This window comes from Balaenoptera physalus, assembly GCF_965194825.1.
Source record: "Balaenoptera physalus genome assembly, chromosome: 16".
Taxonomy (NCBI): Eukaryota; Metazoa; Chordata; class Mammalia; order Artiodactyla; family Balaenopteridae; genus Balaenoptera; species Balaenoptera physalus.
This window is the reverse complement of record NC_138898.1, coordinates 84,547,514-84,575,432: the sequence shown is the minus strand read 5'-3', so window position 1 is coordinate 84,575,432 and position 27,919 is coordinate 84,547,514. Positions and strand designations below refer to the sequence as shown.

Below are 27,919 nucleotides of genomic sequence, written 5' to 3'. Positions count from 1 at the left end.
ACAATATTGCTTCTGTTTTATGTTTTGGTTTTTTTGGCCACAAGGCATGTGGGATCTTAGCTCCCCAACCAGGGATCGAACCCGCACCCCCTGCATTGGAAGGCGAAGTCTTTAACCACTGGACTGCCAGGAAAGTCCCTAAGCATAATGCTTTTGAAATCCATCCATGCTGTTGCAAGTACCAACGGTTCCTTCCTTTTTATTGCTGAGGTGTGTGTCACTGAATGGATACATCACAGTTTGATGGACACTTGGGTTGTCTCCAGTTTTGGGGCAGTTATGAATCAAGCTGCTGTATGTATTCACATACAGGTCTTGGTGGACATATATCTTCATTTCTCTAGGAATGAGATTGCTGGGTTGTGTGGTACATGTATATTTAATCTTTATAGGAAACTGACAAACTCTTTTCTGAAGTGGGTGTATTCTTTGTTTTTATCTCCATTGGTGGAACTGTTCTCTAGTCACTGACAGAGACGATAGTGGAAAGACCATTGACTCACTAATTCAGTGAGAAACTCAAACTATGGAATAGTTGTGAACATTTTTGCTGTTTTAGTTCTTTAAGTATCAATCGCAACTCAAAGGATTGAGGTGGGAGTTGCCACCCCTGGGTGACCAATTGTGCTGCTTTGCCCGAGACTCTCCCCATTTTAGCACTGGAAGTCCTGCATCCTGGGAAATCTCTCAGTCTTGGAACCAGACTGGGACAGGTGATCACCCTGTTATTGAGTGTCAGGCGCTGTGCTGGGCACTGCACATCTGTCACATCATCTTATCCACTGGCCAGTGTCAAGGGTAGGTTTGCTTGTCCCCATCTTGCACATAAGGAAACAGCCTTTGAGAGGTTAGGTTGCTTGCCCAGCCCACGCTTCAGAGCAGGTGGAGCCAGACTTTGGCATCAGATCTGCCAGACTCCAAAGCATTGGTGTCTTTCAGGTCAGTGGACGTCATTCCCTAAGTGCCCAGTTCTGGTGCCTCAGGGGCACCAGCTGCTGGCACGTGGGCCTGGGTGGAGCTTTGCTGCCCTCTGGTGGCAGACAGGGTGTCACTCAGAGTCTGAGTCCACTCTTGTGGGACAGTTGGTGAGGAGTGGGGGTGGGTAGGCACCCTTTCCTCCCAGGGAGCAGGACCTCAAATCTGGCTTCAGCCCTAGGAGGGTGCCACCTGGATGGCCCCACCATGGTCTGCTGCGGGGCCTTGGTCCATCTATCCGTGAGTCATGGGATCACTCAGGCCCTCACAGCCCCAGCCTGCTGGGTTGGAGTCTGGGTGACCCTGAGCCAGTCACTTACCCCTCTGGGGCTCTCAGTTCCTTAACAGGATGACAAGCATGTCAACATTCTTATACTAGGCTTAGACACTGAGGTTGCTATTATCAGCTCCTTCACAACTACATGCCTTAACTCTCCCCCATCTTGGTGCATGCATTCATTTCATTCATTCATTTAACTTCCATCCAGCAGCTGTCTGCCAAGTACCAGCTCTGGGCCAGACCCTGAGCTGGGGGTATCATGGAGATGGTTGCCCTGCTAGCTCTGTAACTGTCTGCTCATCCACTGTCTTGTGTGCTCTTTCATTCATGGAGTATCCATTTCTTTATTGAGTGTTCATTCATTCTTTCTCATACTCACTAACTTCCTCATTCACTCATTCATCCATCACTAGGTTATCTCATTTGCACATTCACTCATTCTTTATTTTTTCAGACTCTTTTCCTTCCTCCCTCCCTCAATCCTCTGTTCTGCAAACATTCTGGAAGCACCACTCTAAGCCAGAATTAGATGCTGGGATTCTGGCACAACCCTCTCCCCAGACATGTGGGAAGGCAGACGGTGAAGACACCCTGTAACTACCACATGCCAGCCACTGGGACTCAGAGCAGGGGGAGCACCAAGAAGGGAGCAACTGACTGCCTGGAGGAGGAGGCTGGGTGGGGGCAATCAGAGAAGGCTTCATAGAGGAAGTAGCATTTAAGCCAGGCAAAGGAGGGTGTATGGGAGTTCTCCAGGGAGGAAAAGACATTCCTAGTTTTTGTTTCATGGTGTGTTCAGGGAAAAGTGAGGTGTCTGGGGTTTGTGATGTAGGGTCATATGTGTGCATGATCCAACCCAGACTAAGCCCTCCCTGGGTTCCAGTGACAGACCTGGGTCACTCAAGGACTTCCGCTAATTCAGCAACCTTGGCCCCTGGAAAACCATCCACTATCAAGTGGCCAGGAATGGCCTTAAGGCATTAACAGAGTACCCTCCAAGCAACCACCACCTGTGCACCTGTCCATCCTCTGGGGACTCAGTGGGAGACCTGTCCTGGGCTGTGCGGGCTGAGCAGGCAACAGCAGCAGCAGTATCTGAGGTGCCTGGCTCCCAAGATCCCATGTTCATCCAGCAACATGAGTGTCTTGCTGTGGGCCAGGCCTTGCCCCAGATACTGGAAATGCAGCAATGAACAAGACAGAACTCGCACTCTCTAGGGGCTGACAAATGATAAACAAGAAAAACAATTGTGAAGACTACCAGGAACACACCTGTAGTTGAACGAATTGGGTTTATTGCCTCTTTTGAGAAGGAAGACAGCATTTACCTCAGTAAGAGGGTGTATAGGGGATTCCCTGGCAGCCCAGTGGTTGGGTCTCGGAGCTTTCACTGCCTAGGGTCCAGGTTCGATCCCTGGTCAGGGAACTAAGATCCTGCAAGCCCCACTGCGCGGCCAAAAAAAAAAAAGTGTTTAAAAAGGCTTATTATAGGGACTTGCCAATGCAGAGGACACAGGTTCGAGCCCTGGTGCAGGAAGATCCCACATGCCGCAGAGCAACTAAGCCCGTGTGCCACAACTACTGAGCCTACGCTCTAGGGCCCGAGAGCCACAACTACTGAAGCCCACGTGCCTAGAGCCCGTGCTCTGCAACAAGAGAAGCCACTGCAGTGAGAAGCCTGCACACTGCAACGAAGAGTAGTCCCCGCTCGCCACAACTAGAGAAAGCCAATGTGCATCAACGAAGACCCAACACAGCCAAAAATAAATAAGTAAGTAAATAAATAAATTTGGGGGAAAAGAAAAGGCTTATTATAGAATTTGGACCTGGGTTAGGTGATTTGGGGGAGGGTTCAAGTAAGTGGGCTTTTACTCTGGAATAGATGTCAGGAAGCGGGGACAATTCTACGACGGGAAGTCTTAATAAATCTTTAAAGTGGAAGGCTAATGCTGTAAAGAAGCAGCAGTTACTCATATTAGTCAGAATGGGGAAACGGTTGGTCTTTTCCTGGTTCCAACAATATTCTTGTTTTCATCTGGCTGTAAACATGATTACGGAGCAGTCTTGTTTATGCCTTGCTCCATCATGGTCTCAGAATGGCCTTGCACTACCGTGGTGTTCTGGGAAATTGTTTATGTCCAACAGGAGAATACCAACGCCTAGCTGTGAGTGCCAGGCTAGTTGCCAGATGCGAGGGGCAACTGTTCTCTTTCTCATAAGAAAGGCCCATTCACTCGACCGAGGTATATTTGCTGGGAGCCAGGTGCAGAGTAATTCGAGGTGGACAAAAGAGATACGGCCCCAGTCCTCAGGGAGCGCGCAGTGACGTTTGTGCCGTCTTAAACACATTGTTAGAAATGGCAACGGGAGTGGACCAGATCCAAGGAACCGCCAGGACAGAGGCCCGGGGGCGGAGGTGGGGGATGCTGAGAGGTCGCGGTCGGGGGCTGGAGAGGTCGGCTGGGGCCGGACCCTCGGGCACGCAGGGCCACGTCTCCCCCAGGGACGTGGGCATTCGCTGCGCTGATTTGCTCAGAAACATGAAAAGAAATCAAGCAGCTTTAATCAAAATAAAGCACCGGGGCTTCAAGCTCATGAATATTCAGCATCCTGCTTCCGGCTGGCAACTCCACTCCAGCCCCGCCCAGCTAGGAGACTGCGCTTGCGTCGCTGGCGCGCGCCTCTGTCGTCATACGCGTGCGCAGCCGCTCGCCAGAAAAGACGCAGAGCTGTGATGGCAAGCTCGGCCGCCTCCTCGGTGCGACCGCCGAGGCCCAAGAAAGAGCCACAGGCGCTCGTCATCCCCAAGAATGCGGCGGAGGAGCAGAAGCTCAAGCTGGAACGGCTAATGAAGAACCCGGTAAGACGAGGCGCGGGCTGACGGCCCTTCCGAGTCCCACCCCCTTCCCTTCCGGCGTCTCTGGGCGCTAGCGGGCCCTCTTTCCCCGCTTCCGAACTCTGGAACTCAGTACCCGAACCCCAGGGTCAGACCTTAGGAAGGAGTAGGCGGCCCCGGAGATAGTGAGCTATTTTCTGCTCTTATGTTAGAGCCAAGCCTGGATGAGGGCGCTGCGAAGCTGCTTCTCGTGCTCTAAGCCCCTTTAACTTTGTGAACAGAAGCCTTAGACTGGAAAGATACAATCCGTGGGTTAGCACAAGGGTTTGTTTTCTTCTGAACAGCACTAATTGTTAGAGAGGCATTGGCCGAGACACCTGGGGTTGGAGGTTTCCAGCCATAAACGATGAGTCGCGTTTCTGAGTTCTGCCCTCAAAAGTTGAGTGTAGCCCTGGCAAGGCTGTGGGCTCTGATAGGACCCAGAATATACAGGATGAAGTAAAGGCAGAGGGAAGAAAACAAACTCAGCTTTGGGTCCAAGAAGCAAAGCAGCCTTACTTCAATACTTAAGTTAAAGTTTTTTGGTTGAAAAAGATGTCACTTTGTCAGCCGGTTTATACATACAAATGCTTTCGTGTTTAAATGTTGCAGGACAAAACAGTTCCAATTCCAGAAAAAATGAGTGAATGGGCACCTCGACCTCCCCCAGAATTTGTCCGAGATGTAATGGGTAATGTCTTTTGGATGTGGGTGTGTGTTTAAATAGTTTTTAAAGTGTAGGTATTAAAAACTCTGCAGTTAGTATTTGTTAATTACATCCCTGATAGGAAGAAAAAAAAGTTCACTGATCCAGTATTTTGCTCTTACAATGAAGGGGTATTGTTGCTTGTGGTTTGGCATTAGAGAACTTTCTTCTGCATTGTTTTTAATACCTTGCTTTTTCAAAATGGAAATAGTTTTTATTTTGTTGGGTTGTAAGTTAACATAACTAACTAAAGAGAATAAATAACAGGTGTAAAAAAATTAGAACCACCTGTAATCTATCGTTCTATTTGTAACTTTTTGATACAGTCCTCCAGACCTCTTTATAGTCAAAACCACTCATGCTTAAGAAAACATGTTTACAAAAATATGGTTGCTCCACACATACTATTTGATATTTGATAACCTACTTTCTTTCACTTCATATATCATGGACATCTTTTCAACTAAGTAGAAACCTAGCATGTCAAATGTGAAATCATCTGGTGGGGGAGGGAAAGGTCCCAGGCTCTCTTTTAGGTTTCTGGTCTCTGAACGATAGTCTGCTTGTCCTCTTTAATACTGCGCTAGAGTGGAATTTTTGGTGACTTCACATTCAACATTCACACAACAAATATTTAATGATACCTACAATATACCAGCCAGTGTGCTAGCTTCTGGGGTACAATGGGGAGTAGGGCAGGCTTGGTCCCTTCCATCACTTCTAGTATCTTTCTTTGGTCCCCTGTGATTAGGAGTAGCCTGTGTTGGTAACTGGATATCATCAAAAGCTCTGGACTGTCCTGGCTTTAGGTTCAAGCGCTGGGGCCGGCAGCGGAGAGTTCCATGTGTACAGGCATCTGCGCCGGAGAGAGTACCAGCGACAGGACTACATGGATGCCATGGCTGAGAAGGTTAGTGAGCCAGGAGGCTGGCTGACCCCTTGGGTTTAGGCAGTGTGCACTTAAACCTTAGAAGAAAGCACTTGAAGAAGAGTAGATACACCTGGTTGTGGCTTGCGTGAGGGCTGCCTTGTAAAGTCAGCACGAGAAACAGATGTCAGGTAGAGTCCAGGGTACTTTTAGGTCAGACCCAGCACGGCAGGATGCTCACACTAGGAAATGAATGAGGGGAGGGAGTCTTCCAGGTGGTGGAGAGCCCAGCAGAGTCCCCTTTCCCCTCCAGGCCATTTGCCATGGAATAGAAGCAGGATCTCACACCACTTGAGTAATTATTTCTTTATAGTTTCTCTCTTTCTGGCTAAATGCCTGTAATTCCAGTTAGCTGTGTGTTTGGTGCTAGTAGTGGTGTGCTTTCAAGTGTTTTTGCCTCTGAGTTTTCTAGCTTTGAGACTGGCATTTCTTCATGACAGGTGTCAAATAATAATTGATTAAGAATGGAGAATTGATGGCAGTTCCCTGGTGGTCTAGTGGTTAGGATTCAGTGCTTTCACTGCTATGGCCCGGGTTCAGTCCCTGGTCAGGGAACTGAGATCTTGCAACCCATGCAGTGTGGCAAAAATAAATAAATAAAGATAAAAATTAAAATTAAAAAAAATTTTTTTTTTTTAAGAATTGAGAATTGCTTTTGAAATTGTACTGTAAGAACTGTTAAGCTCTCCATTGCTTGATGGGAAAGGCCAGAAACCTCTCTCCTATTGCTCTTAAGAAATATTCTTTTGGACATTTCACTTGTCTTCTTTCTGGAATTGAGTTTTGGAGTTATTTTATCCACTCCAAAAGTTTTGTTTGATTTTTTTACTAGATTTAAATTGAATCTGTAGCTTAACTTGAATGAGAATGGATGTCATAGTGTTTAGTCATCCCCTCTAAAATCTTTGTCTTCTTTTATTTGTCTAATCTTTTTGTATCTCTCAGTGATCATATATAGAGATTTTACATATGTCTCCCCACGTTTGTTCAAAGATATTTTAAGTTTTTTGATTGCAGTGGTGGTGAGTGGTCCCTTAAAAATTTATTTGAATGGCCAAAATTGAGTTTGAAAAATACCTGTATGATTTTTGAACAAATTGGGATCATTGCCATGGTGGTTTTCACCTGGTATTTGCTTGTCCTGCAGCCCTCACTCGGCCTCCAGGTGTCGGTGGTTCTTCAGCTACTTCTCAATTCCAGTGAGGAGTTTCAGGTGACTTGTCACACAGCTGTACCAGGTCACTGAAGGATTTGCGCTGTTAGGAATAAACAGAACTCTGTATGTAGAAACTAACAGAAGCACTTTTTTATTTTTAAACTACTTTAGAGGGGAGGAAATAGAGCAGACGGTTGTCTCAAATGCCATCAGTTAGTCTGAAGCTTTTATGTATTGATTAACGACCCAGAGAAAATACAGAAAAATGTTTCACAAACCTTGAATCCACACAAGTGCAAAGGTTTTATTTCACATGGTGAAAGAGAGGCTCTCAGGTTAGGAGAAAAAAAGAGATGCAAGAGAATCCTTACCTTCCACAGCGACTGATAGATTGTCACCACTGACAGACCACATCTGACTCCTGCTTGAGCCCTTGCCGGGGTCAGCAGCCAGCGGGGGGCTCTGTCTTGGTTGAGCTTCAGACATTTCTAGCTCAGCTTCTAAACAGATCAGGTGCTTTTAGTTTGAAGTCATTGCTTTCTAGCTGAACTCTAATTAAAGCTGATTCCTTTCTTGGAAGGAGACCCTTCTTTTTAATTTCATAATTCTGCTCTCAGTTTCTGCATTAGTCTGAGCAGATCCACAGAGCCTGGCAGAGGTGTTGAAGCCACCTCTTCCTCCTCTGCTGGCTCCTTTTTTGCTCCATCGACCTTTATGGCTGTAACTAGAAGAAATAGAGATGGCACTTGTTTTTTATCAGTAGATGTCTTTATAGTTTACAAGAGCTTTCCTGTAGGTTATTGCAGTTCATTAGTCTTCCTAAAGGCTCAGGGAAGGAGAAATTATTGTTTCCCCCATTTTATAGATGAGGAAGCTGAGGCTTAGAAACAGGGAGCTGCTAGGAAGAAATAATACAAGGGATGGATATATATTTATTTGTATGTATGTATGTACTCACATATACATATGTACACCTGTAGGTGTGTTTAGTAGCAGGTGACGGCAATACATGTTATGCTGCCTTAGAATCGGTCATTTGATAACCGTAGCGAGTTAGGACTTGAAAATTCCACGGTCGCAGCCCTCTGGCCACTCCACCCAGTGAACCCCCATCACTGTCTCTGAAGAAGCAACACTCCTGTGTGTCTCCTTACTGTCAGTACTCTACTGCATTTCTGACACTTCTGGGCACCGATGTGGGGATTTTCCCCACACCAAGCAGTTCTGTGGCACCAGGTGAGTATCCTACAATTCAACTCAATTGTGACCCTGTCTACGTGGAGATAGCGCCATATCTCGAAGGTTAAGGCTCAGTCCTGCAAGACTGAGCTCCACCCCCAACTTCAGAGGCCAGCCACAAGTCCCTGTTTTCACCTGTGCATCTGACCAACTGGCTATAAATCAGAGGTTTCCCATGGCCCCCTCCTCAGGTTCAAGTAATTTGCTTAGAGGGGCTCACAGAACTCAGGAAAACAGCTTACTAGTTTTCCGGTGTAGTATAAAAGGATATAACTCAGGAACAGCTGCATGGAAGAAGGGATGCAGAGCTTCCATTCCTTCTCCCAGCATCTCCAGTGTTCACCAACCCAGGAGCTATCCAAACCCTGCCTTTTGGGGTTTTTGAAGGCTTCATTATGTGGACATGATTAAATCACTGACTGTTGGTGATTAGTTCAACCCTCAGCCCCTCTCCCCTCCCTGGAGGTCAAGGAGGTGGGGCAGAAGGTTCCCTTGGCAACCAGCCCCGTTCCTTAGGTGCTTTCCCAAAGTCACTCATAAACTCCTTTGGTTGAAAGGGGCTGGTTATGAATAACAAAAGATACCCATTTCATCTTTATTTCTGGAGTTATTTCAGGAGCTGGGAACAAAACTAAATATTATAATAAAAGATCCCCCTGTGGCTCTTATATAGGAAATTTGTAAGAGTTTTAATGTGCCAAAAACAGTAGATGAAGACCAAATATGTATATATGTTATGTCACGATATCACATTTTCCAAGGCCCTGGAGAACCAGAGCCAGTAGTGCTGCCTCTGCCTTCAGGGAATACTCAGCGTGCTCCCTCTCATGCTTTCCCTCTTACATTTACTTGTGCACGAACGGTATCTTAATGAACTGAGTTATTTCACCATCAGAGATCCATATATTGATTGCCTGCCTCACCTGTGAGGCAACTTCTTAAAGTGGCTCTGGAGACCTCGATGTACCTGTAGCACCCCCAGTGGTGTGACTTCTAGAGTTTTCATACCCAGGCAGGCCAGAGTTTGTCTAACTGATGTGGTTTTTTGCAGCAAAAATTGGATGCAGAATTTCAGAAAAGACTGGAAAAGAATAAAATTGCTGCAGAGGAGCAGACTGCAAAGCGTCGGAAAAAGCGGTGAGGGCTTTATGGCATCCCGTAACTACTGAGACTTAGGGCGGGAAATGTAGAAGTAAATAGTTGGTGAACGAGTCCTTGTAGTCAAAAGTTTACCTGTATGGCCTGTATAGGTCTTGGGTGTAAAGATCCACAGTGGGGACTTCCCTGGCGGTCCAGTGGTTAAGACTCCACGCTTCCAATGCAGGGGGCGCGGGTTTGATCCCTGGTCGGGGAGCTAAGATCCCACGTGCTGTGCAGCGCAGCTAAAAAAAAACCCACAGTGGAACACCCCCGTAGAGGAGTGGCTTTTCTTCCAGTACCTGGGGAGAGATCAAGTCACTTATTGCCCCCTGCCCCTGCCCCCAGCTTGCTACAGATTCTCCAGAGCTTGCTGGTCAGCACTTCGGTGGTGAGCGCATGGATTTCTGTGTCTCCTTCATGTCGGTATTTTAACATCAGGTTTAATAAGTTGCTATGAGCAAACTTCCCGGTTAGCTTCTCCCTTAAAGGAGGGTCTGTAACCTCACTAAGTGACTACATGAGTATACAGACTGCGCCCACGCACGTGTGTGTGTTGTTTTAATAAATGCTCCCTCAACTTTTAGAGAGCTGAAGAGGATTCTAAAAATTGTCCTTAAATATCTTTGAATGAGAAAGTATCGCCAGTATTTCTGGATTGCGCTAATCACCTCAGGACTCCAAAGAATCTGATCCTGATTCATGAAGGAAACAGGTTGATAGTGTTGATGATGTTGGAGTAGCAGAGTCGTGAGGAAGTATTTCTTTCATTTTATCGTAGCATTTGTGTAATTACTAAATTGCTAAAGGTTCTGTAAGTAGATGTGTATTTTCTAAAATATAAAATAGTTAAGGAATTAATTATTTTGCATTTGCAGCCAGAAGTTAAAAGAGAAGAAATTATTGGCAAAGAAGATGAAACTTGAACAGAAGAAACAGAAAGAAGGTGAGTGGTACCCACTTTTCTTTCGTGACCTTTCTTAGTGCTGATCGCAGTGGTTGACCTGTCAAGAATGAGATTTAGAGTTTGGAGTAGGTTGGCTGGCCTCTGAAGAAATGAAGGCTTGTTTCTATTAGTTTCGACTCATTTAATTGCAAGTGTCAGGAAGCCAAACTGGTTTAAGCAAAAAAGAAAGATACTGCCTCCCGTTTAGTCCAGGACAGACCTCCTCTCGGGCGTGGCTGGTAAAGGAGCTCTGATGTTGTTGGCATTCACTGTCTCCTTCTGTCCCCTGGCTCCCTGTCCTCAGGGAGGCTCGCTTCCTCCTTGTGGTTGTGAGGTACCAGTAGCTGCTCCGGGCCACACCCTGGCTCATTCTTGCCTAGTAGGAAAGACAGGGGGTGTCCCTAGCAAAAGAGTTTTTGTGTCTCTTTGGCTCTTATTGAGTCATTTGGCAAATCAGTTAAGAATGCTTTTGGCTACAAGAAATAGAAAACTCAACTAGCAGTAGTTAAGCAAAGAGGAATTCTTTTTCTCACATAACAAGAAACCTGGTGGTAGATGGCAGCACAGTGTGGTTGAGTAGCTCAGTAGTGTCAGGCCCGGTACCCCTGCGGTTCTTTTGGCCTTTATCCTGTGGGCATGAGATGGCTGCTGCAGCTCCTGGCATCATACTTACATTTAAAGCAGGAAAAAGAGGGGAAAGAAGTGGTACTTGTCTGTTGTGGTTTTTTTTTTTTTTTTTTTTTAAACTGAAGAGCAAAAGATCCCCCATCACATATTACCTTGTATCTCATTGGTCGGTACTAGGTCACTTTGCCATCCGTTGCTGTCATCAGGCTAGATGAAAAGAAAACAGAATTGTCATGACTGTCTTTATCCATCACTGGATGCTGGGTCCATTGTCACGGTAGACAGAATTGAGATTTGTTAGAAGGAGGGATAGGGGGTGAGTAGTGTGTCAGCATCCCACAGTGCCGCCAGTCCTCCCCACGTCCGAACCCATCACAAGGCCAGTGGTGCCAGCCACTCCTTTGGGAACCCCTGGGCTGCGAACCAGAGAGAGTTCCCAGGTGGAAAGGACCAAGGATGCTAAGAGACGAAACAATGACAACTGGTCACCACATCTCTGAATTGGTGGCTATTCCCTGATTGACTAGACATGGTTCCTAATTGTGATTTTTGGTCTTAAGGTAAAATCAGACCTGCACTGACATACGGAAATATGATTGGCCCCTTCCAGGACCAGTTTGCTTATGAGTTGTAAATGTACTGTGTGACACACTATATATGGTATGGTTTTAGCCTGTTGCCTACCATTTCTGGGAAGAAATTATTTTACGGTACCAGAATGTGATTGCTAGGACATCATCCCTCAAATAAACCACCTCATCACGTTCCCTGCCCTTCCCCCAGCCCACACACACAGAGGAATGTGGAAGTACTTGGTCCAAGGGCAGGAGGATTGGGCACCCCACCAGTCTCATGTTCTGTTGAAGGAGGTGCTGTGGCTTGGACCGCATTATATTGGGAAATAGAAAGGTCTCCTTGGCTCTTGGTAATTTGACCCTCCCTGCCCAGGGTTTGTTGTTTTTGCTGCTTGTTGTCTTTGTTGCTGTTTATGTGTTTAGTGACTTTCCTGAACTAATTCTGTACAGCTTATATTCTTTGTTGTGTGTGGCAACTGAAGTCTTTGCTTGGTTAGCTTAGTGGTCAGCTGAAGATTAGAGATTTCCTGAAATGCTTTGAACCAGTAAGTCTCCTGATCTTTGCCAAGGGGCTTTCTGTGTGTGGTGGAGCATGCCTTCACCATTCTGGCAGGCAGTTGACAGTTTTGCCTTAGCCTTCACTTCCTCCTTGCACAGAGCCTCAAGGTTAGCCGGAGGTGAGATTAGGGCCATCACTTGACTGTCTTAGACATGTGCACAGCTCTGCACGTGCACGTGGCCTTCTAGATCACCAGCTTTTCCTCTTAAATTGTTGGTCAGTTTCTTGTTTGCTTCGACTGTTATCACTGCCTCAGGCAGCTATGATGTTAAACAGTTGCCACTGATTGTTTTTGACAAATACCTTGAGGAAAAGGCTGTTCTCACTGAGTCAGGTTGAATAAAGACAAGACAAGCCTTGCGAGTGGAAGTTTCCAGGGAGCTGCCAGACAGGTCAAATAGGGACAGTGCTCTGGGTACGGGACTTCTGAGGAACTCCCAGGGCAGTTTACTTCCTCCAGTGGCTGCTAGGCTGCTGGTTTTCACAGCTACTGTGAATAGGAGGCTGTTGATTTGGGAGGCTACCTTGGATCTGCGGAGAGGGAGTAGGAAATAGGGCAAATTTATTTTCTTAACAAATTTATTTATTTATTTTTGGCTGCGTTGGATCTTCGTTGCTGTGCGCGGGCTTTCTCTGGTTGCGGCGAGCAGGGGCTACTCTTCATTGCAGTGTGCGGGCTTCTCATTGCGGTGGCTTCTCTTGTTGCAGAGCATGGGCTCTAGAGCACAGGCTCAGTAGTTGTGGCACACGGGCTTAGTTGCTCTGCAGCATGTGGGATCTTCCGGGACCAGGGCTCGAACCCATGTCCCCTGCATTGGCAGGTGGATTCTTAACCACTGCGCCACCAGGGAAGTCCTGTTCTCTCTGGTTTTTTGTTTCTCTGTTTCTCCTTTCCTGTCTTCTTTTGGATTTATTTGAACATTATTATTATTCTATTTTAATTTATCGTGTTTTTAACTGTTTCCTTTTTTATAGTCTTTTAGTTGTTCCTCTAGAGATTATTGTATTTGTACTACTTTCACAGTCTACTTGGAATCAGCATTTCACCACTTTAAGTAGAATGTAGAACTTTTCATCACATAGATTTCTTTACTCTGTATGTTATAGTTGTCTTAGGTATTACATCTCCATACATTGAAAACCCCTTCAGATAATGTTACTTTTTTTTTTTAATTGACCTATAGTTGACTTACAATATTATTTCAGTTTCAGGTGTACAACATAATGACTTGATATTTTCATAGATTGTGCACTGTACAGTTATTATAATATTTTTGGCTATATTCCTGATGCTGTATGGGTTGGCCAAAAAGTTTGTTCAGGGTTTTCCATAACACCTTACGGGGGAAAAGAACGAACTTTTTGGCCAACCCAATACATTACATCCCTGTGACTTATTTACTATATAACTGGCAGTTTGTACCTCTTAATCCCCTTCACCTATTTTGCCCATTCCCCCATCCTCCTCCCCTCTGGCAACCACTAGTTTATTCTCTGTCAGTGGAGTCTGTTTCTGGTTTGTTTTTAGATTCCACATATAAGTGAAAACATGCAGTATTTGTCTTACTCTGTCTGACTTATTTCACTTAGCATAATACCCTCTAGGTTCATGCATGTTCTCGCAAATGGCAAGACTTCATTCTTTTTTATGGCTGAGTAATATTCGTGTGTGTGTGTACATCTTCTTTATCCATTCACCTGTCAGTGAACACTTAGGTTGCTTCCATATCTTGGCTATTGTAAATAATGCTGCAGTGAACACTGGGATGCACATATCTTTTTGAATTAGTGTTTTCATTTTCTTCAGATAAATACCCAGAAGTGGAATTGCTGGATCATATGGTAGTTCTGTTTTTATGATGTTACTCTTTTTGTTTTCAGTCATCAAATATATTTCAGAAATCTCAAGAGACTAGTCTTGAATAGTGACCAGATAGTTACCATTTCTGTTGCTTTTTCTTTGTTCCTGATGTTCCAGACTTCTATCTGGTATTGTTTCCCGTATGTCTGAAGAACTTCCTTTAGTCATTCAGTTAGAACAGTTCAGCTGGCTATAAATTATCTTAGCTTTTCTTCATATGAGGCTATCTTTATTTCACCTTCATTCCTATAGGACATTCTCACTAGATATAGAATTCTGGGTTGGCAGTTTTTATTTCAGCACTTTTGAAATGCTGTTCCATTTCCTCTGGCCTCCATGATTTCTGATTTTTTTTTTTTTTTTTAGAAATTCACGTTCTTTTATTTATTTATTTATTTATTTATGACTGTGTTGAGTCTTTGTTTCTGTGCGAGGGCTTTCTCTAGTTGCGGCAAGTGGGGACCACTCTTCATCGCGGTGCGCGGGCCTCTCACCATCGCGGCCTCTCTTGTTGTGGAGCACAGACTCCAGACGCGCAGGCTCAGTTGTTGTGGCTCACAGGCCCAGCTGCTCCACGGCATGTGGAATCTTCCCAGACCAGGGCTCGAACCCATGTCCCCTGCATTGGCAGGCAGATTCTCAACCACTGCGCCACCAGGGAAGCCCATGATTTCTGATTTTTAAAAAATATGTAGTTATTCAAATTGTTCTCCTATCATTGTTTTTCTCTGGCTGCTTTCAAGATCCTTAGATGTCAGGAATTTGATTATGATGTGTCTGCACATGGATTTCCTTGGGTTTATCCTGGAGTTGGGTTTGGAGTTCACTGAGCTAGTTGAATCTGTAAGCATGTATCTTTGTCAAATTGGGGATTTTTTTTTTCAATCTTTTTTTGTCTCTGTTGTTCATACTGGGTAAGTCCTATTGATCTGACTTCGAGCTGTCTCTTCCCTGTGTCACCTCCATTCTGCTTATCGATTCTATCCAGTGAATTATGTTTTTCAGAAAAGTTTTTCAATTTCCATTTGATTCTCCTTTATACCTTCTATTTCTTTGCTGCAGTCTTCTGTCTTTCCATTTGTTTCAAGAGTCTTCACTCTTACTTCCTGGAAAAATATTTAAATAGCTACTTTCAAGTATTTGGTAGTTCCAAATCTGGGTCATCTTGACATTGGCATTTGTTCCATGCAAGTTGAGATTTCCCTGATTCTTCACATGCCGAGTAATTTTCTATGGATCCTGGACATTTTGAATATTATATCATGAGGCTCTGGTCTTGCTGATATTTGTTTTAGCAGACAGTCAACCCGGTTGTGTTTGGAACACAGGTTCTGACCAGCCTTCTGTAGATTGTGGTTCCAGTGTCAGTTTGGTTTTTAAAGCTTTTGCTGTGCTCTCAGATGTGTCCTGTGTGTGCCACCCAGTGGCCAGTCAGGGTTTAGTTCTTTGAGTTTGGTTCTCAAAGTGTTTGGCATGACGATTAGGGCCAGATCCATGCATGTGCTGTCAGGGCGGGCCCAGGAGTTTACAAACAACTTTATGATGTCTCTTCTAATCCCCTCTCCATGATCTCCCCTGTAGTTCTGGTTTCTTGGGGCTCCCCTTTTCAGACCTCCAGCCAGAAAGTTGGAGCTTGGGACTTTCCTGGTGGTCCGGTGGCTAAGACTCCAAGCTCCCAATGCAGGGGGCCTGGGTTCAATCCCTCGTCAGGAAACTGGATCCCACATGCCACAACTAAAAAAGATCCCATATGGGGACTTTCCTGGCGGTCCAGTGGCTAAGACTCCAAGCTCCCAATGCAGGGGGCCCGGGTTTGATCCCTGGTCAGGAAACTAGATCCCACATGCCACAACTAAAGGTCCCACATGCCACAACTAAAGGTCCCACATGCCACAACTAAGACCTGGCGCAGCCAAATAAATAAATAAATATTTAAAAAAGAAAAGAAAGTTGGGGCTTTAGTTACCTACTCTGCCACATACTTTGTACAGCTGCCCCTGCATCCAGGGCTGAGTGGTGGGAGGACAGAGAAGAAAAGCAACAGAGTTTGCCCAGCCATCTTAGGACCACAGCTCCTCTGATCAGAGAGGAAGGTTCCCCTCCTTCAAAGTTTTTGCACATGCAAGCCCCTATTGCACCGCAGTTGCTGTGGCCATCTTGACACTGGCAGGATTGCCTGGGAGCTAGGGTGTGAGAGAATGGAGAGAAAAGAAGAAACACAAGAATTTCCCTTCCTCTGAGCATTAGGAGTCCGCTTTCTTACTCCTTGAATCAGAAGTAGAAGGTTTCTCTTGGAACTGTGTCTGTGCCCAGTTTCCACTTCTGCGTATTGGATCGCCCTGAGTCCGGTCTGGGGGATACCGGAGGGAAGAAAGAAAAAGAACAGGACACACGATGTTGTTCCAGTGGCACTTTGTATTCTGGTCTTTTTCCCCAGTCGGCGTGCTCCTCAGAGTCCACGCACTCTGTCCAGGCTCTGTAGCGGTGTTCAGTGGAGAAACGGGGTCAAATGTGCTTGCTCTGTCTTACCTGGGACCCACCCTCTTATTTGGTTTTTCGAATCCAATTACAGGACTTGACATTTAGCTCTTGTGCATTTCAGCTTGGTGTTATTGGCTCCGTTGATTCAGGTTTCTAAAATCCTTTTGAATTGTGGTTCTTGAATTAAGCATGTTACCATGTCAGGGGCAGGACTGATAAACATACCTCCTTTTGTCATTGGTAAAAATGCTGAGCCAGACTGGGCCAGGGCCAGAGCCCTCCAGCATCCACTAGCGAGCTCCATCTAGGCCAACATGGACCTGTTCACAAAACTCTGGGTGGAGTTATTCTCCAGCTAAGAATCAGCTAGACTCACTCTTCTTTCCTCTTACCCACAGAGGTGTCATTCTAAACTAAGATAATTTGAGGTCAGGGAGTAAGTACAGTAGGCATAGAATCTAGGCTCAGCTCTCACTCTGGCTCACCCTGACCTTAGCATCTCCTGTTTGAGCAGAGGGTTTTTTTAAATTTTAGTCTGTAAAATGATAAGCTCTTTTTAGATCTAAAATTCCACAGCTTGATAACTTTGCCAAACACCTTGCTGTAATGAAGATATAGCATATTTGGGCAGCAGGAGGGGCGGTTCCCTCACCAGTAAATCTAAGAACCTTTCAGAACAAGAAACAGGTTAGTTTGCTCTGAGTTTGTACTTAATAAACCTGTAGTGGGTCTTTGGAATCACTTAATAACTTTTTAGTGATCAGCTCTAGAATTGAAGGAGACAGGAGGCAACATCCCAGAGCTGAGGTTTCTTTCTTTTTTTTCTTTTAATATTTATTTATTTATTTGGTTGTGCTGGGTCTTTTAGTTGTGGCAGGCAGGCTCCTTAGTTGCGGCATGCATGTGGGATCTAGTTCCCTGACCAGGGATCAAACCCAGGCCCCCTGCAAGTGGGAGCACAGAGTCTTAACCACGGCACCACCAGGGAAGTCCCCAGAGCTGAGGTTTCTTAAATCCCCCTTTTCTAGCCCCTTTTACACGTTAGGTGCATGTGATGGTGCAGTTTTCAGTCACTTTTCTTTAATTTGCCCAAGGCTATGAAGAGTATATGAGATGGTAGATTTCATCCAGAACCTCTAACCTGTTTAAAACGGCCTTGTGCCCTCTCACTGGGTCTCCCCCATCCTGAGCTTCAGTTCTATCAGAAAGATAGATGTTTGTGCCCATGTTGCATCATAGTAGCACAGTGTTTTTTCAAACTGAGGGATGTGATCCTTTACTCACTGGGTCATGAAATCAGCTTAGAGGTTACAGATGTTGGTTTTTTCATGGTTTTTTCAAACATGCATAAAGTAGACTAGAAAATATCAGAATGCATCACACCCCGAATAACTGTTTTGTGAAATTTTCTTTCATTTTCTATGTGGGCTGTGGGCTGCAGTCAAACAGATTTGAAAATCATTGTTATGACACATGAGCCCTGCTCTTCTACTTGTGAAGTTAGCACCTGTACCTATTAAAAAAATGATTAGTAATAATACATGGTTGTATATGCTTTGCACCAAATGAGCTGGATGGAGAGTGCTGTAGGGATAACTTCCTAAAGATGGTTTGTGTGCCGTTTACCTCACCCTCTCAGCTTCCTTCCTTATTTTTCATTTTGTGAAAGGGAAAGTAGGTTTTCTAGGTGGTTGAAGTGAACAGAAACTTAATGTGATAATCAGTTGTGCCACAAGGTGGCTTCTGTGCGCTTCTGGGTTCTTGAGGGACTTGGAGATAAATTACTCGAGCTTTTTGGCTCTTCTCCTATAAAGTGGTAAGGGGCAGCTGGCTAGGAGTTCCGTTCTGTTGTTGGAGAGGAAATATCCCCACTTGTTGTCCGTGCTGGTCCAGCAGTTCAGTGAAGACGCCCTGCAGTGTGGGACTTGTCTGAATGATACCACAGGATGGTGTTAAGCCCGTTTGGATTATTGTGACGCCTTGAACTCCCAAAACGATGTATTCTGATACCAGTGTTATTTATCCTGACACAGGCTCACCTACCAGAGAAACCCAGGGTGACCTTAAGGTGATTTGTTGCTAAGTACGTCAAGGGCAGTTTCTTGACGGTGGCAGGGAGGAGAGAAATAGGTGAGGGAGATTGAGGTACAAACTTTCAGTTACAAAATAAATGAGTCACAGCTATGAAATGTGTAAGTGTGGGGAATATTGTCAGTAACTGTGTAATATCTTTGTATGGTGTCAGATGACAGCTAGATTTATCGTGGTGATCATTTTGAAATGTATAGAAATATTGAATCACTGTGTTGTGTACCAGGAACTAATATAGTGTTGTAGGTCGATTATACTTCAAAAACAAGCAAACAAACACTCATAGGAAAAGAGATCAGATTTGTGGTTACAGAGGTGGGTGAATGGGAGGAAAGGGAATTAGATGAAGGTAGTCAAAAGGTACAAACTTCTGGTTCCAAGATAAGTACTGGAGATGTAATGTACAACATGATAAAGATAACTAATACTGCTGTACATCATGAATGAAAGTTAAGAGATTTCTCATCAAAAGCAAGAATTTTTTTTCTGTCTCTTTAATGCTGTATCTGTATGAGATGATGGATGTCCACTAAACCTGTTGTAATCATTTCAGAACTGGGGGTGGGGGGAAGCAGTTTCCCAGCCTCAGCACTGTTGACACTTTGGGCCAGATGATTCTTTGTTGTAAGGGACTATGTATATCCTGTTCATTGTAGGATGTTGAAGGGCATCATGGCTTCTACCCACTGGATGCCAGCAGCACCCACCCTCCCCTCAGTCATTGACAATCAGAAATGTCTCCAGACATTGCCAAGTGTTCCCTCATGGGGGAGGGGGGCCACATTGTCCCCAGCTAATAAAATTCATATCTCAGCTGGTATCTGGTGTTTGGAAGGCACTCAATTTATGTGGGGTTTTTTTTTTTTATTAATTAATTAATTATGGCTGCGCTGGGTCTTTGTTGCTGCACGCAGGATTTCTCTAGTTGCGGCGAGCAGGGGCTACTGTTCGTTGCGGTGTGCGGGCTTCTTGTTGCGGTGGCTTCTCTTGTTGAGCACGGGCTCTAGGCACGCGGGCTTCAGTAGTTGAGGCACGCGGGCTTCAGTAGTTGGGGCACGCGGGCTTCAGTAGTTGGGGCTCACGGGCTCAGTATCTGAGGCTCGCAGGCTCTAGCACAGGCTCAGTAGTTGTGCCCGCGCTCCGTTGCTCCGCGGCATGTGGGATCTTCCCAGACCAGGGCTCGAACCCGTGTCCCCTGCACTGGCAGGTGGATTCTTAACCATTGTGCCGCCAGGGAAGCCCCTCAATTTATGTTTTGGATTGAACTATTTGTTTCAGTGCCAAAACTCTTATACATATTATGTTGGAAAACTATCCATAGCCTTTGTGTCTTGAGAATAAAGGTAATTAATATATGATCATTTTAGAGATTTTTAGAATATGCAGAAAATAAAGTCAAAAATAAAAATTATCCATAATTCTTACTAAAAATAATCGCTTTAACATTTTCACGTTTTTATTTCAATTTTAATATTTATTTTATAAATCTATATAATTATCATATTTACAGTTGTCCTACTTTTTCATATAACATTGTATCACATTTTCCCATGTCCTTGCAATTCCATAGTACAAAAGGATTTTTTTCCCTAGCGTATTCATTCATCTGTTTGTTTGTTTTTGCTTTGTTTTTTTATTTTTTTGTCTGAGTTAAGTCTCATTTGCGGCATGCGGGATCTTTCGTTGTGGTGTGGGCTCTTCATTGCAACGCGAAGGCTTCTCTAGTTGTGGCGTGTAGGTTTTCTCTTCTCTAGTTGTAGTGCACAGGCTCCAGGATGCATGGGCTCTATAGTTGTGGCGCGCGGGCACCAGAGCACATGGGCTTTGTAGTTCGTGGCACGCAGGCTCTCTAGTTGAGGCACGCAAGCTCAATAGTTGTGGCATGCGGGCTTAGCTGCCCCACGGCATATAGGAACCTAGTTCCCCGACCAGGGATCGAACCCATGTCCCCTGCATTGGAAGGGCTTCTTTACCACTGGACCAGCTTATTTACCACTGGACCACCAGGGAAGTCCCCATTCATCTGGTTTTTTTAAAAAAGTTAACATCAGTTTCAATTACACTCAGTGGCATTTTACCTAGTATTCCTATAGTCTAAATAAAATCTCAGATTCTTAGATTTTAAAATTTTATGTAAACAGTAGCATAAGAGTAATGGAGGGCTTCCCTGGTGGCGCAGTGGTTGAGAGTCTGCCTGCCAGTGCAGGGGACACGGGTTCGAGTCCTGGTCTGGGAGGATCCCACATGCCGCGGAGCGGCTGAGCCCGTGAGCCACAACTGCTGAGCCTGTGCGTCTGGAGCCTGTGCTCCAGAACAGGAGGGGCTGCGACGGTGAGAGGCCCGCGCACTGCAATGAGGAGTGGCCCCCGCTTGCCACAACTGGAGAAAGCCCTCGCACAGAAACGAAGACCGAATACAGCCAAAAAAAAAAAAGAGTAATGGAAAAAGCTCAAATATTATCATCCTCATAGATCACCTTTCTTTCTGTCCATTTTCTTTTAATCTCTCCATATGTACGTCATTTGTATGTAATGATAATTGTAGTGTATGAGCAGTTTCCACGTTGCTTGTTTTTATTTAACATTATAAGCATTTCTGGTCCTTCATAATTTTTTCAGTGACTGATAATATCCAGCAATTGACATGCCATGATACACCTAACACTTTCCCTTTTGTTAGACATTAGATTGATTCCAGTTTTTCTCTTTAGAAGATATTTTACTGAATTTATGCACCTGTCTCCCTTCCCTCTTTCTGGGTCATTTCCTTGAGATAAATTTCCAGCAGTGGGAATTATTAGATCACAGAGTGTAAAAAGAGTTCTTAGCTCTTGAAATGTATTGCCAATTTCTTTCCAAAGGAGTAATACCAGTTTTTACTGCCATCAACAGTGTGCAATGGTGTACACTTTTACCATATCCTTGCCATATTCCTCCACATGGATAAGAATGTGATTTCTGAGGAAGTCAAGGTCTCATTGAGGATTTAGTAAAAAACCTTACAAAAATATAGATCCAGGGGACTTCCCTGGTGGTCCAGTGGGTAAGACTCCGTGCTCCCAATGCAGGGGGCCCAGGTTCGATCCCTGGTCGGGGAACTAGATCCCACATGCATGCCGCAGCTAAGACGTCTGCATGCTGCAACGAAGAGCCCGCATGCTGCAACTAAGACCCAGCACAGCCAATCAGTCAATATCTATCTATATCTTCAGATGTGGCAGGACGATGGTAACAGCCTCCACTCTCTTCCCATCCCACCCCCGACGCCGCCCACCATGAACAGCCTCCAAAGCTCTTTTTAAGACAGAGGTTGGATTGTCATTCATTCTTCTGCTTGTATAATAACAATACTTAGCATTTATTGAACATTTATTGTGTAGCCCCAGTTCTAAGGTGCTTTGCAGGTATTAACTAACATAATCCTCACAGCGGCCCTGTGAGATAGGCAGTGATGTTATCCCCATATTACAGTTGACCTTAGGGACCAAGTGGTAATGGCACCCGTAGAACTAGCGGGAGTGAGTGACAGGCTGGGATTTGATCCCAGATAATGAGTCTCCACTGGCCTTGTGCTTACCTGCGGGGTGATCCTGCTTGAAACCTAGTCAGTAGCTCCTGCATTCCTGCCCTTTCTGGTCTCTCCCCCATTTTGTTCTGGCCACTCCCTTCCACATGTCCTCTACCCTCGCCAAGCTTAACATCTCTATTCTCCCACCTCTGCTCGTGCTCAGGCCTCTGAGCTCTTTTTCGTTTTCATGCTACCCGACTCCCCATCTGCTTGGAAGACTTCTCATCTTGCACCTTCCTCTCTTTGTAAAGCCTTTCCTAACCTCCCTCCCCACCCAGCCTCCACCTTGCTCCACAGGGTTTTGCACATACTTGGTTACAGAATCTGCTGAATCACATACATGCTTATCTATTCAGTTGCAATCTCAGTTCCATGAGGGTAGACAGTGTCTTTTTTTTTTTAAATAAACTTTTAGAATGATTTTAGATTTACAGAAATATTACAAAGATAGTATAGTACAGAGAATTCCCATATACCCAGTTTCCTCTGTTGTTAACATTTTAAGTTAATGTGGTTCATTTGTCACAACTAATGAACCACTGTTGATACATGTAGTAGCTAAAGTCCATACTTTATATTTCCTTAATTTTTAACTAATGCCTTTTTCTTGTTCCAGAATCCCATGTAGGATATCACATTACATTTAGTCATCATGTAGCCTTAGGCTCTTGTTAGCTCTGACAGTTTCTCAGACTTTGTTTTGATGACCTTGAGAGTTTTGAGGGTCAGATGTTCTGTAGAATGTCCCTCAGTTGGGATTTGTCTGACGTTTTTCTCATGAGTTATTTATTTTTGGGAGGAAGACCACAGAGATAAAGTACCATTCTTAGGTCAGGGCTGGGTGCTTGTCAAGATGGCTTGTCACAGTTGATGTTGCCCTTGATCACCTGCTCAGGCAGTGCTCTTCAGGGTTCTCTGTGTAAAGTGACTCTTTTCTTCCCCTTCCCACGCTGTGCTCTTTGGAAAGAAATCACTATGCGTAGCCCATACTTAAGGAGTGGTGGGTTATACAGCCCCTCCATGAGGGCGGAGTAGCTACATAAGCTATTTGAAATTGTTCTGCGTGGATTTGTCTTCTCCCTCATTTCTTTATATCAATATGGACTCTGGGATATTTATTTTATACTTTAGGTTTAATCCAGTACTACTTTATTTTCTTGCCCAAAGTCTTCCAGCTTTAGCCATTGGGAGCTCTTTCAGATGGCCCCTGTGTCCCTTTTACATACTTCCATTATTGGTGGAGTTTTGAGGGGTTTTGTTTTGTTTTTAACAGCACTTCCTTAGTTCCTGGTACTACAAGATAGTCCAGACTTGTCTTGTGTATTTCCTGTCCGTAACCTAGAATCAGCTATTTCTCTGAGTCCTGTTTCTTTTTATTGGAGAATGAAATGATTTTGTTGAATTACCAAATGACTTGAATGTGCAGCAGATTCCTAGGTTTCTCCTTTTTTAGAGAGATACTTCCAGGCCCCAACAACCTGTCTCCGACACACAGGAAACAATTGTGTTTACTATTAATTGAGGCACTACATTTTCAGGAGCTTTTCAGTCACAAGGAGCGCTCTGAGTCTCCTCTGTCAGCACTTCAGGCATCCGGACACCCCATTCCACAAACATCCAGGTTAATGAGTATTTCACTGGGGTTTTTTTTTTCACTATTACAAAAGTTTATTTAATAAAAATGTTCAGTAATAAAATGTACACGAGCCAGTTTTTATCATAGTAAAATGTGGAGGGGACATGTGGAAGCAGTTGATTTCTCTGGTGAACACAGCCATTGTTCATACTGGTTCCAGGGCTTCTAACATGGTACTGTTTCCTCGTATCACCACCACTCCAGTATTGTTCTGTTGCCCACTAGTTGCCATCTCCACACATTCATCTATCACAAGATTCATAAAGGGATCAAAGCCCCACAATATTCCTTGGACATGTCTGCCACCATTTAATTTTAGTGATAACTTCTCCATAAATTTCTTCCACTCAGGAGGGTGAGCCTTGCTCATGATGTCTACTCGGTGAGCTCAAAGATGCCTCCTGTTTTACTGTCTCTTTAAGATCAGAATGAAAGATCAAAGCCTATGCTCTTGTCCTGCTGTGTTCAGATCTCTGTGGATATGGTTGGTGGTTCTTAGAGAGGCTTGAGGCTGACCAAGTATGACTAAGTTATGGAACAAAACAGGTAATCAGCAGTTTCGGCCTTGGAGCCCAGGTTCTAGAGCAGGGCTCCCCCGCTGGTATATGGGGAATGGACTACACAGGGCAGAGACCCTGATCCCCTTGCCTTCAGGGTGGAGACTGAGTGCCCATGGCCTTGGACCGGTTGCCCCACATGCCATAGAACTACTGTCCTTTTCCATGAGTGCCATGACATGAGAGCGCTTAGGGAGTTCTGCCCTAGGAGTTCAGGGAGCTCAGAGCTATGTTTTTGATCCATCTATAGTTTTTCACTCAGTCTCTGCATAGCATTTCCTCCCTCCCTCCCTCCCTTCCCTCTCTCTCTTCCTTTCTTTCTTTTTTCTTTCTTCCCCTCCTTTTTTTTTAATTTTGGTAAAATACACATAACACAGAATTCACCATCTTAACCATTTTTAAGTGTACAGTTCAGTGGCACTAAATACATTCAAATTGTGCAACTATTATCATCATCATCTATTCCCATAACTCTTTTCATCTTGTAAAACACAAACTATATCTTTTAAACAACAACTCCCCATTTCCTGCTCCTCCCAGCACTGGCAACCACCCCTTCTACTTTGTCTCTGAATTTGGCTAGTCTAAGTACCTCCTGTAAGAGAAATCATACAGTATTTGTCATTCTGTGACTGGCCTGTTTCACTCAGCATAATGTTCTCAGGGTTCATCCATGTTGCAGCCTGTGTCAGAATTTTTTTCCTTTTTAAGGCTGAATCATTGCACTGTATGAATAAACCACATTTTCCTTATCCATTCAGTATGCTCACCTCATTCCTGTTTTCACCTCATTTTTCTTTTTTATTTTATATTGGAGTATAGTTGATTTATAATGTTGTGTTAGTTTCAGGTGTACAGCAAAGTGATTCAGTTATACATATATCTATTCTTTTTCAGATTCTTTTCCCATATGGGTTATTACAGAGTATTGAGTAGAGTTCCCTGTACTATATAGTAGGTCCTTGTTGGTTATCTATTTTATATATAGTAGTGTGTATATGTTAATCCCAACCTCCTAATTTATCCCTCCCCCCTTCCCTTTTGGTAACCATAAGTTTGTTTTCGAAGTCTGTTTCTGTTTTGTAAATAAGTTCATTTGTATCATTTTTTTTTTAGATTCCACGTATAAGTGATATCATATAGTATTTGTCTTTCTCTGTCTGACTTACTTCACTTAGTATGATAATCTCTAGGTCCATCCATGTTGCTGTAGATGGCATTATCTCATTCTTTTTTATGGCTGTCATGTCATTTTTCTTTTGCCTCTGTTTCCTTATGCATTTCTGCAGGCAAGGTACCAGAGGCTTGAAAGTCAGATAGTCCAGGCTTGAATCCTAGGTCCTGGTTTTACTGGTTATGAGACCTTGGTTAACAGATTACTTAACCTCTCTGAGCTTTATTTCTCATCTGTAAGATGGATATAGAGGAGTGTTACTAATCTCATAGACTGCTGTTTAGAGTTAAGACGGTACGTATATGCAAAGACAGCAAGCACAGTGCCTGGCACATAATAGGTGTTCAGCAAATCTTAGCTACTAAAGCGTGCTCATCATTTGTTCTTTCGGAATTTCTTGTTCTTTTTGGCCTGAGGCTAAGATGGAGGGAAACCCTGAATAATTAAACCACAGAGAAGGTGTGTCAGCCCCTTGCCGTGGGTGCGCTCCAGTGTCCCGTCCCAGGGTGGGCAGGTGACCGTGCTGTGCCCTGGGCGCCCCCACGCCTTGAAGCCCTTCGGCCCTGTGACAACAGCAGTAGCAAAGCTCTGGTGCCTGTGGGCCCTGGGATGCTGGAGTGAGTTTCTGCATGTCTGCAGGAGGAGGCCCATGGTGCCTGCGAGTGGCCTCCTGGCGTGGACGGGGAGCTGGAGGACTGGTGTGGGCTCTGCCTCGTCCCGGCTCTCGCCTGCCGCCCTGCTCCCAAGAAGAGGGGAGGAGTTGGGAACAAGCTGTCTTTGTGCTCTGCTCTCAGCCAGCTCAGCTGCACTGAGGGTACTGGCAGACCGCCAGGGTAGACACTGGGATTCAGAGCTGCACGTGGAGTGTCAGAGGCTTTCTGCGTCTGTGGGAAGAGCCGGGAAGCCAACATACTTGTAGGCAGAGCCCTCTGCTACAAGGTTTTTGAGACTCCTTTTGCAGACTGGGGTGAGAGCTGGAGACATCAGCAGGAGTGTTGTCAGCCTAGCGCAAAATGTTAAAGGGCTGCTGTGGATGTCGCCCTGCCAAGGTGACAGACTTTGGGGGGATCATATAAAAAGCAGTGAGGCCTGATTTGTGGGGCGTCAGGATCTCATGTGTGCTGGACCTTTTCATGAGGATGAGGCCTGCCCTCCAGCAGTGGTAAGGTCAGTTCTGTGACTGGCCCTCTATACCCGGGAGGGGCAGTGGGGACTGGTGGACATGAGGGCCTCTCGGGCTCTTCCCTGTACAGTCCAAGAACAGCTGGTTCCTGGCTTTTCCTGAGCAGTCCTTTCTTGGAGTACCCCTTGATTCGCTAATCAGGGGATACTCTAAGATTTGTATCTCTCTAATCCAAATGTCGTGTGATTACAGGATCCAGTCAGTCCCAGGAGCAGCCATCCAGTGGCTCTGAGGCGGCATCTGGAACAGAGGAGGAGGACGAGGCCAGTTTCATCATGGGGCGATGACGATGTTGGCCACGGCAGCTGTCTGGAGCCTGGCCCGCTCTGTGACCGGGACCTCAGAAAAGCCTCCACAGGCCTCAAGGGGAAGGGAGCAACCTCTGTTTCAGCTCATTTTCCCTCCCAAAGCCTCACTGGATAGAAGCAAGTAGGAGTCCACCCCAAGGGCTCACAGCCCCCCTGTTGGCAGGACTGGGCCTGTGGGAGAGAGGACCGTCTCCTGGACACTCGAGGGCACTGCCAGGCAGGGTTCATAACGTTCTCGCTGCAAGGGGGGAGATGTATGACCTGGTCCCCCTGCTGCCTGTTCTCACGTAATTGGACACTGGTGTGTTTGGGGCTGGTTTCTGTGAAGCAAATGTTTATTTAGTAAAGAACAGAAAAACTTTAGGTTTTGTTCGGACCTGTGAATGTTAATTACAGAAACTGTAGAGAAGGCTGTGAAACGACATGAGAGGGATGGGGCCTGTTCCCAGACTTGTTGAAGGAAATGGCCTTGGCTGTGGAGCTAATTCTCACTGCAGGGCACGTGACCTCCATTTCCTTCAACGGAGAGTGCGGACTGCACCCCAGAACACGTGCTCCCTCCCAGCACACGTGTGCAGAGGGGGATGTGGGACTAAACTGGGCCTGAGCCGGAAGAGAGGACCTTAACGTGTGAGAGGAGCTTTGGAAAAACAACCGGTGAGTAGAAAATAAGCAGGTAGAGAATCCAGCCTGGGCTGGACCAGAGGAGATGGCCTGGGGGGTCCTAGCTGCACTGCAGGGGAAGCAGATGCATTGGCCAAAAGCTGCATTTTCATCCGGAGTTCAGAGGGGATCTAAACAGAAAATGGGAGGTGACTGAGGGTGCCTTTTCAGGCCAACAGGAGGAACTGGGATGGTTTCTAATTAGAGCCTTTGCTCACTTTTTGGATATTTCCAAGTTTCTAGTTCTATTTTGTGCCTTTTATGGAGTTTGATAGAATTAGGGAAGTAGTGGTTTTGAGTGAAGGGAAACTAAGAAACATCTTACTTTTCTTGATTTCCCTGGCTCCACCCTGAGCCACGTGACATCTGTGATAACTTCTGTCTTTCCGCAGTTC

General features: G+C 45.2%; 1 protein-coding gene and 1 pseudogene across 2 annotated transcripts; one reads left to right on the top strand and one right to left on the bottom strand.

Moving 5' to 3' along the window:
- The first annotated feature begins 3,938 nt into the window (after window positions 1-3,938).
- PRKRIP1 (PRKR interacting protein 1) lies at window positions 3,939-27,224 on the top strand. The gene is made up of 6 exons (XM_082431252.1): window positions 3,939-4,115; window positions 4,743-4,821; window positions 5,646-5,746; window positions 9,211-9,296; window positions 10,175-10,242; window positions 26,746-27,224. Exons 1-6 carry the CDS (start codon window positions 3,990-3,992, stop codon window positions 26,838-26,840), a joined length of 555 nt encoding a protein of 184 aa, XP_082287378.1. The 5' UTR covers window positions 3,939-3,989; the 3' UTR covers window positions 26,841-27,224.
- LOC309645740 (small nuclear ribonucleoprotein G pseudogene) lies at window positions 20,874-26,739 on the bottom strand (annotated as a pseudogene). Its single transcript has one exon. The product of its transcript is annotated as a small nuclear ribonucleoprotein G pseudogene (transcript).
- Window positions 27,225-27,919: the final 695 nt, after the last annotated feature.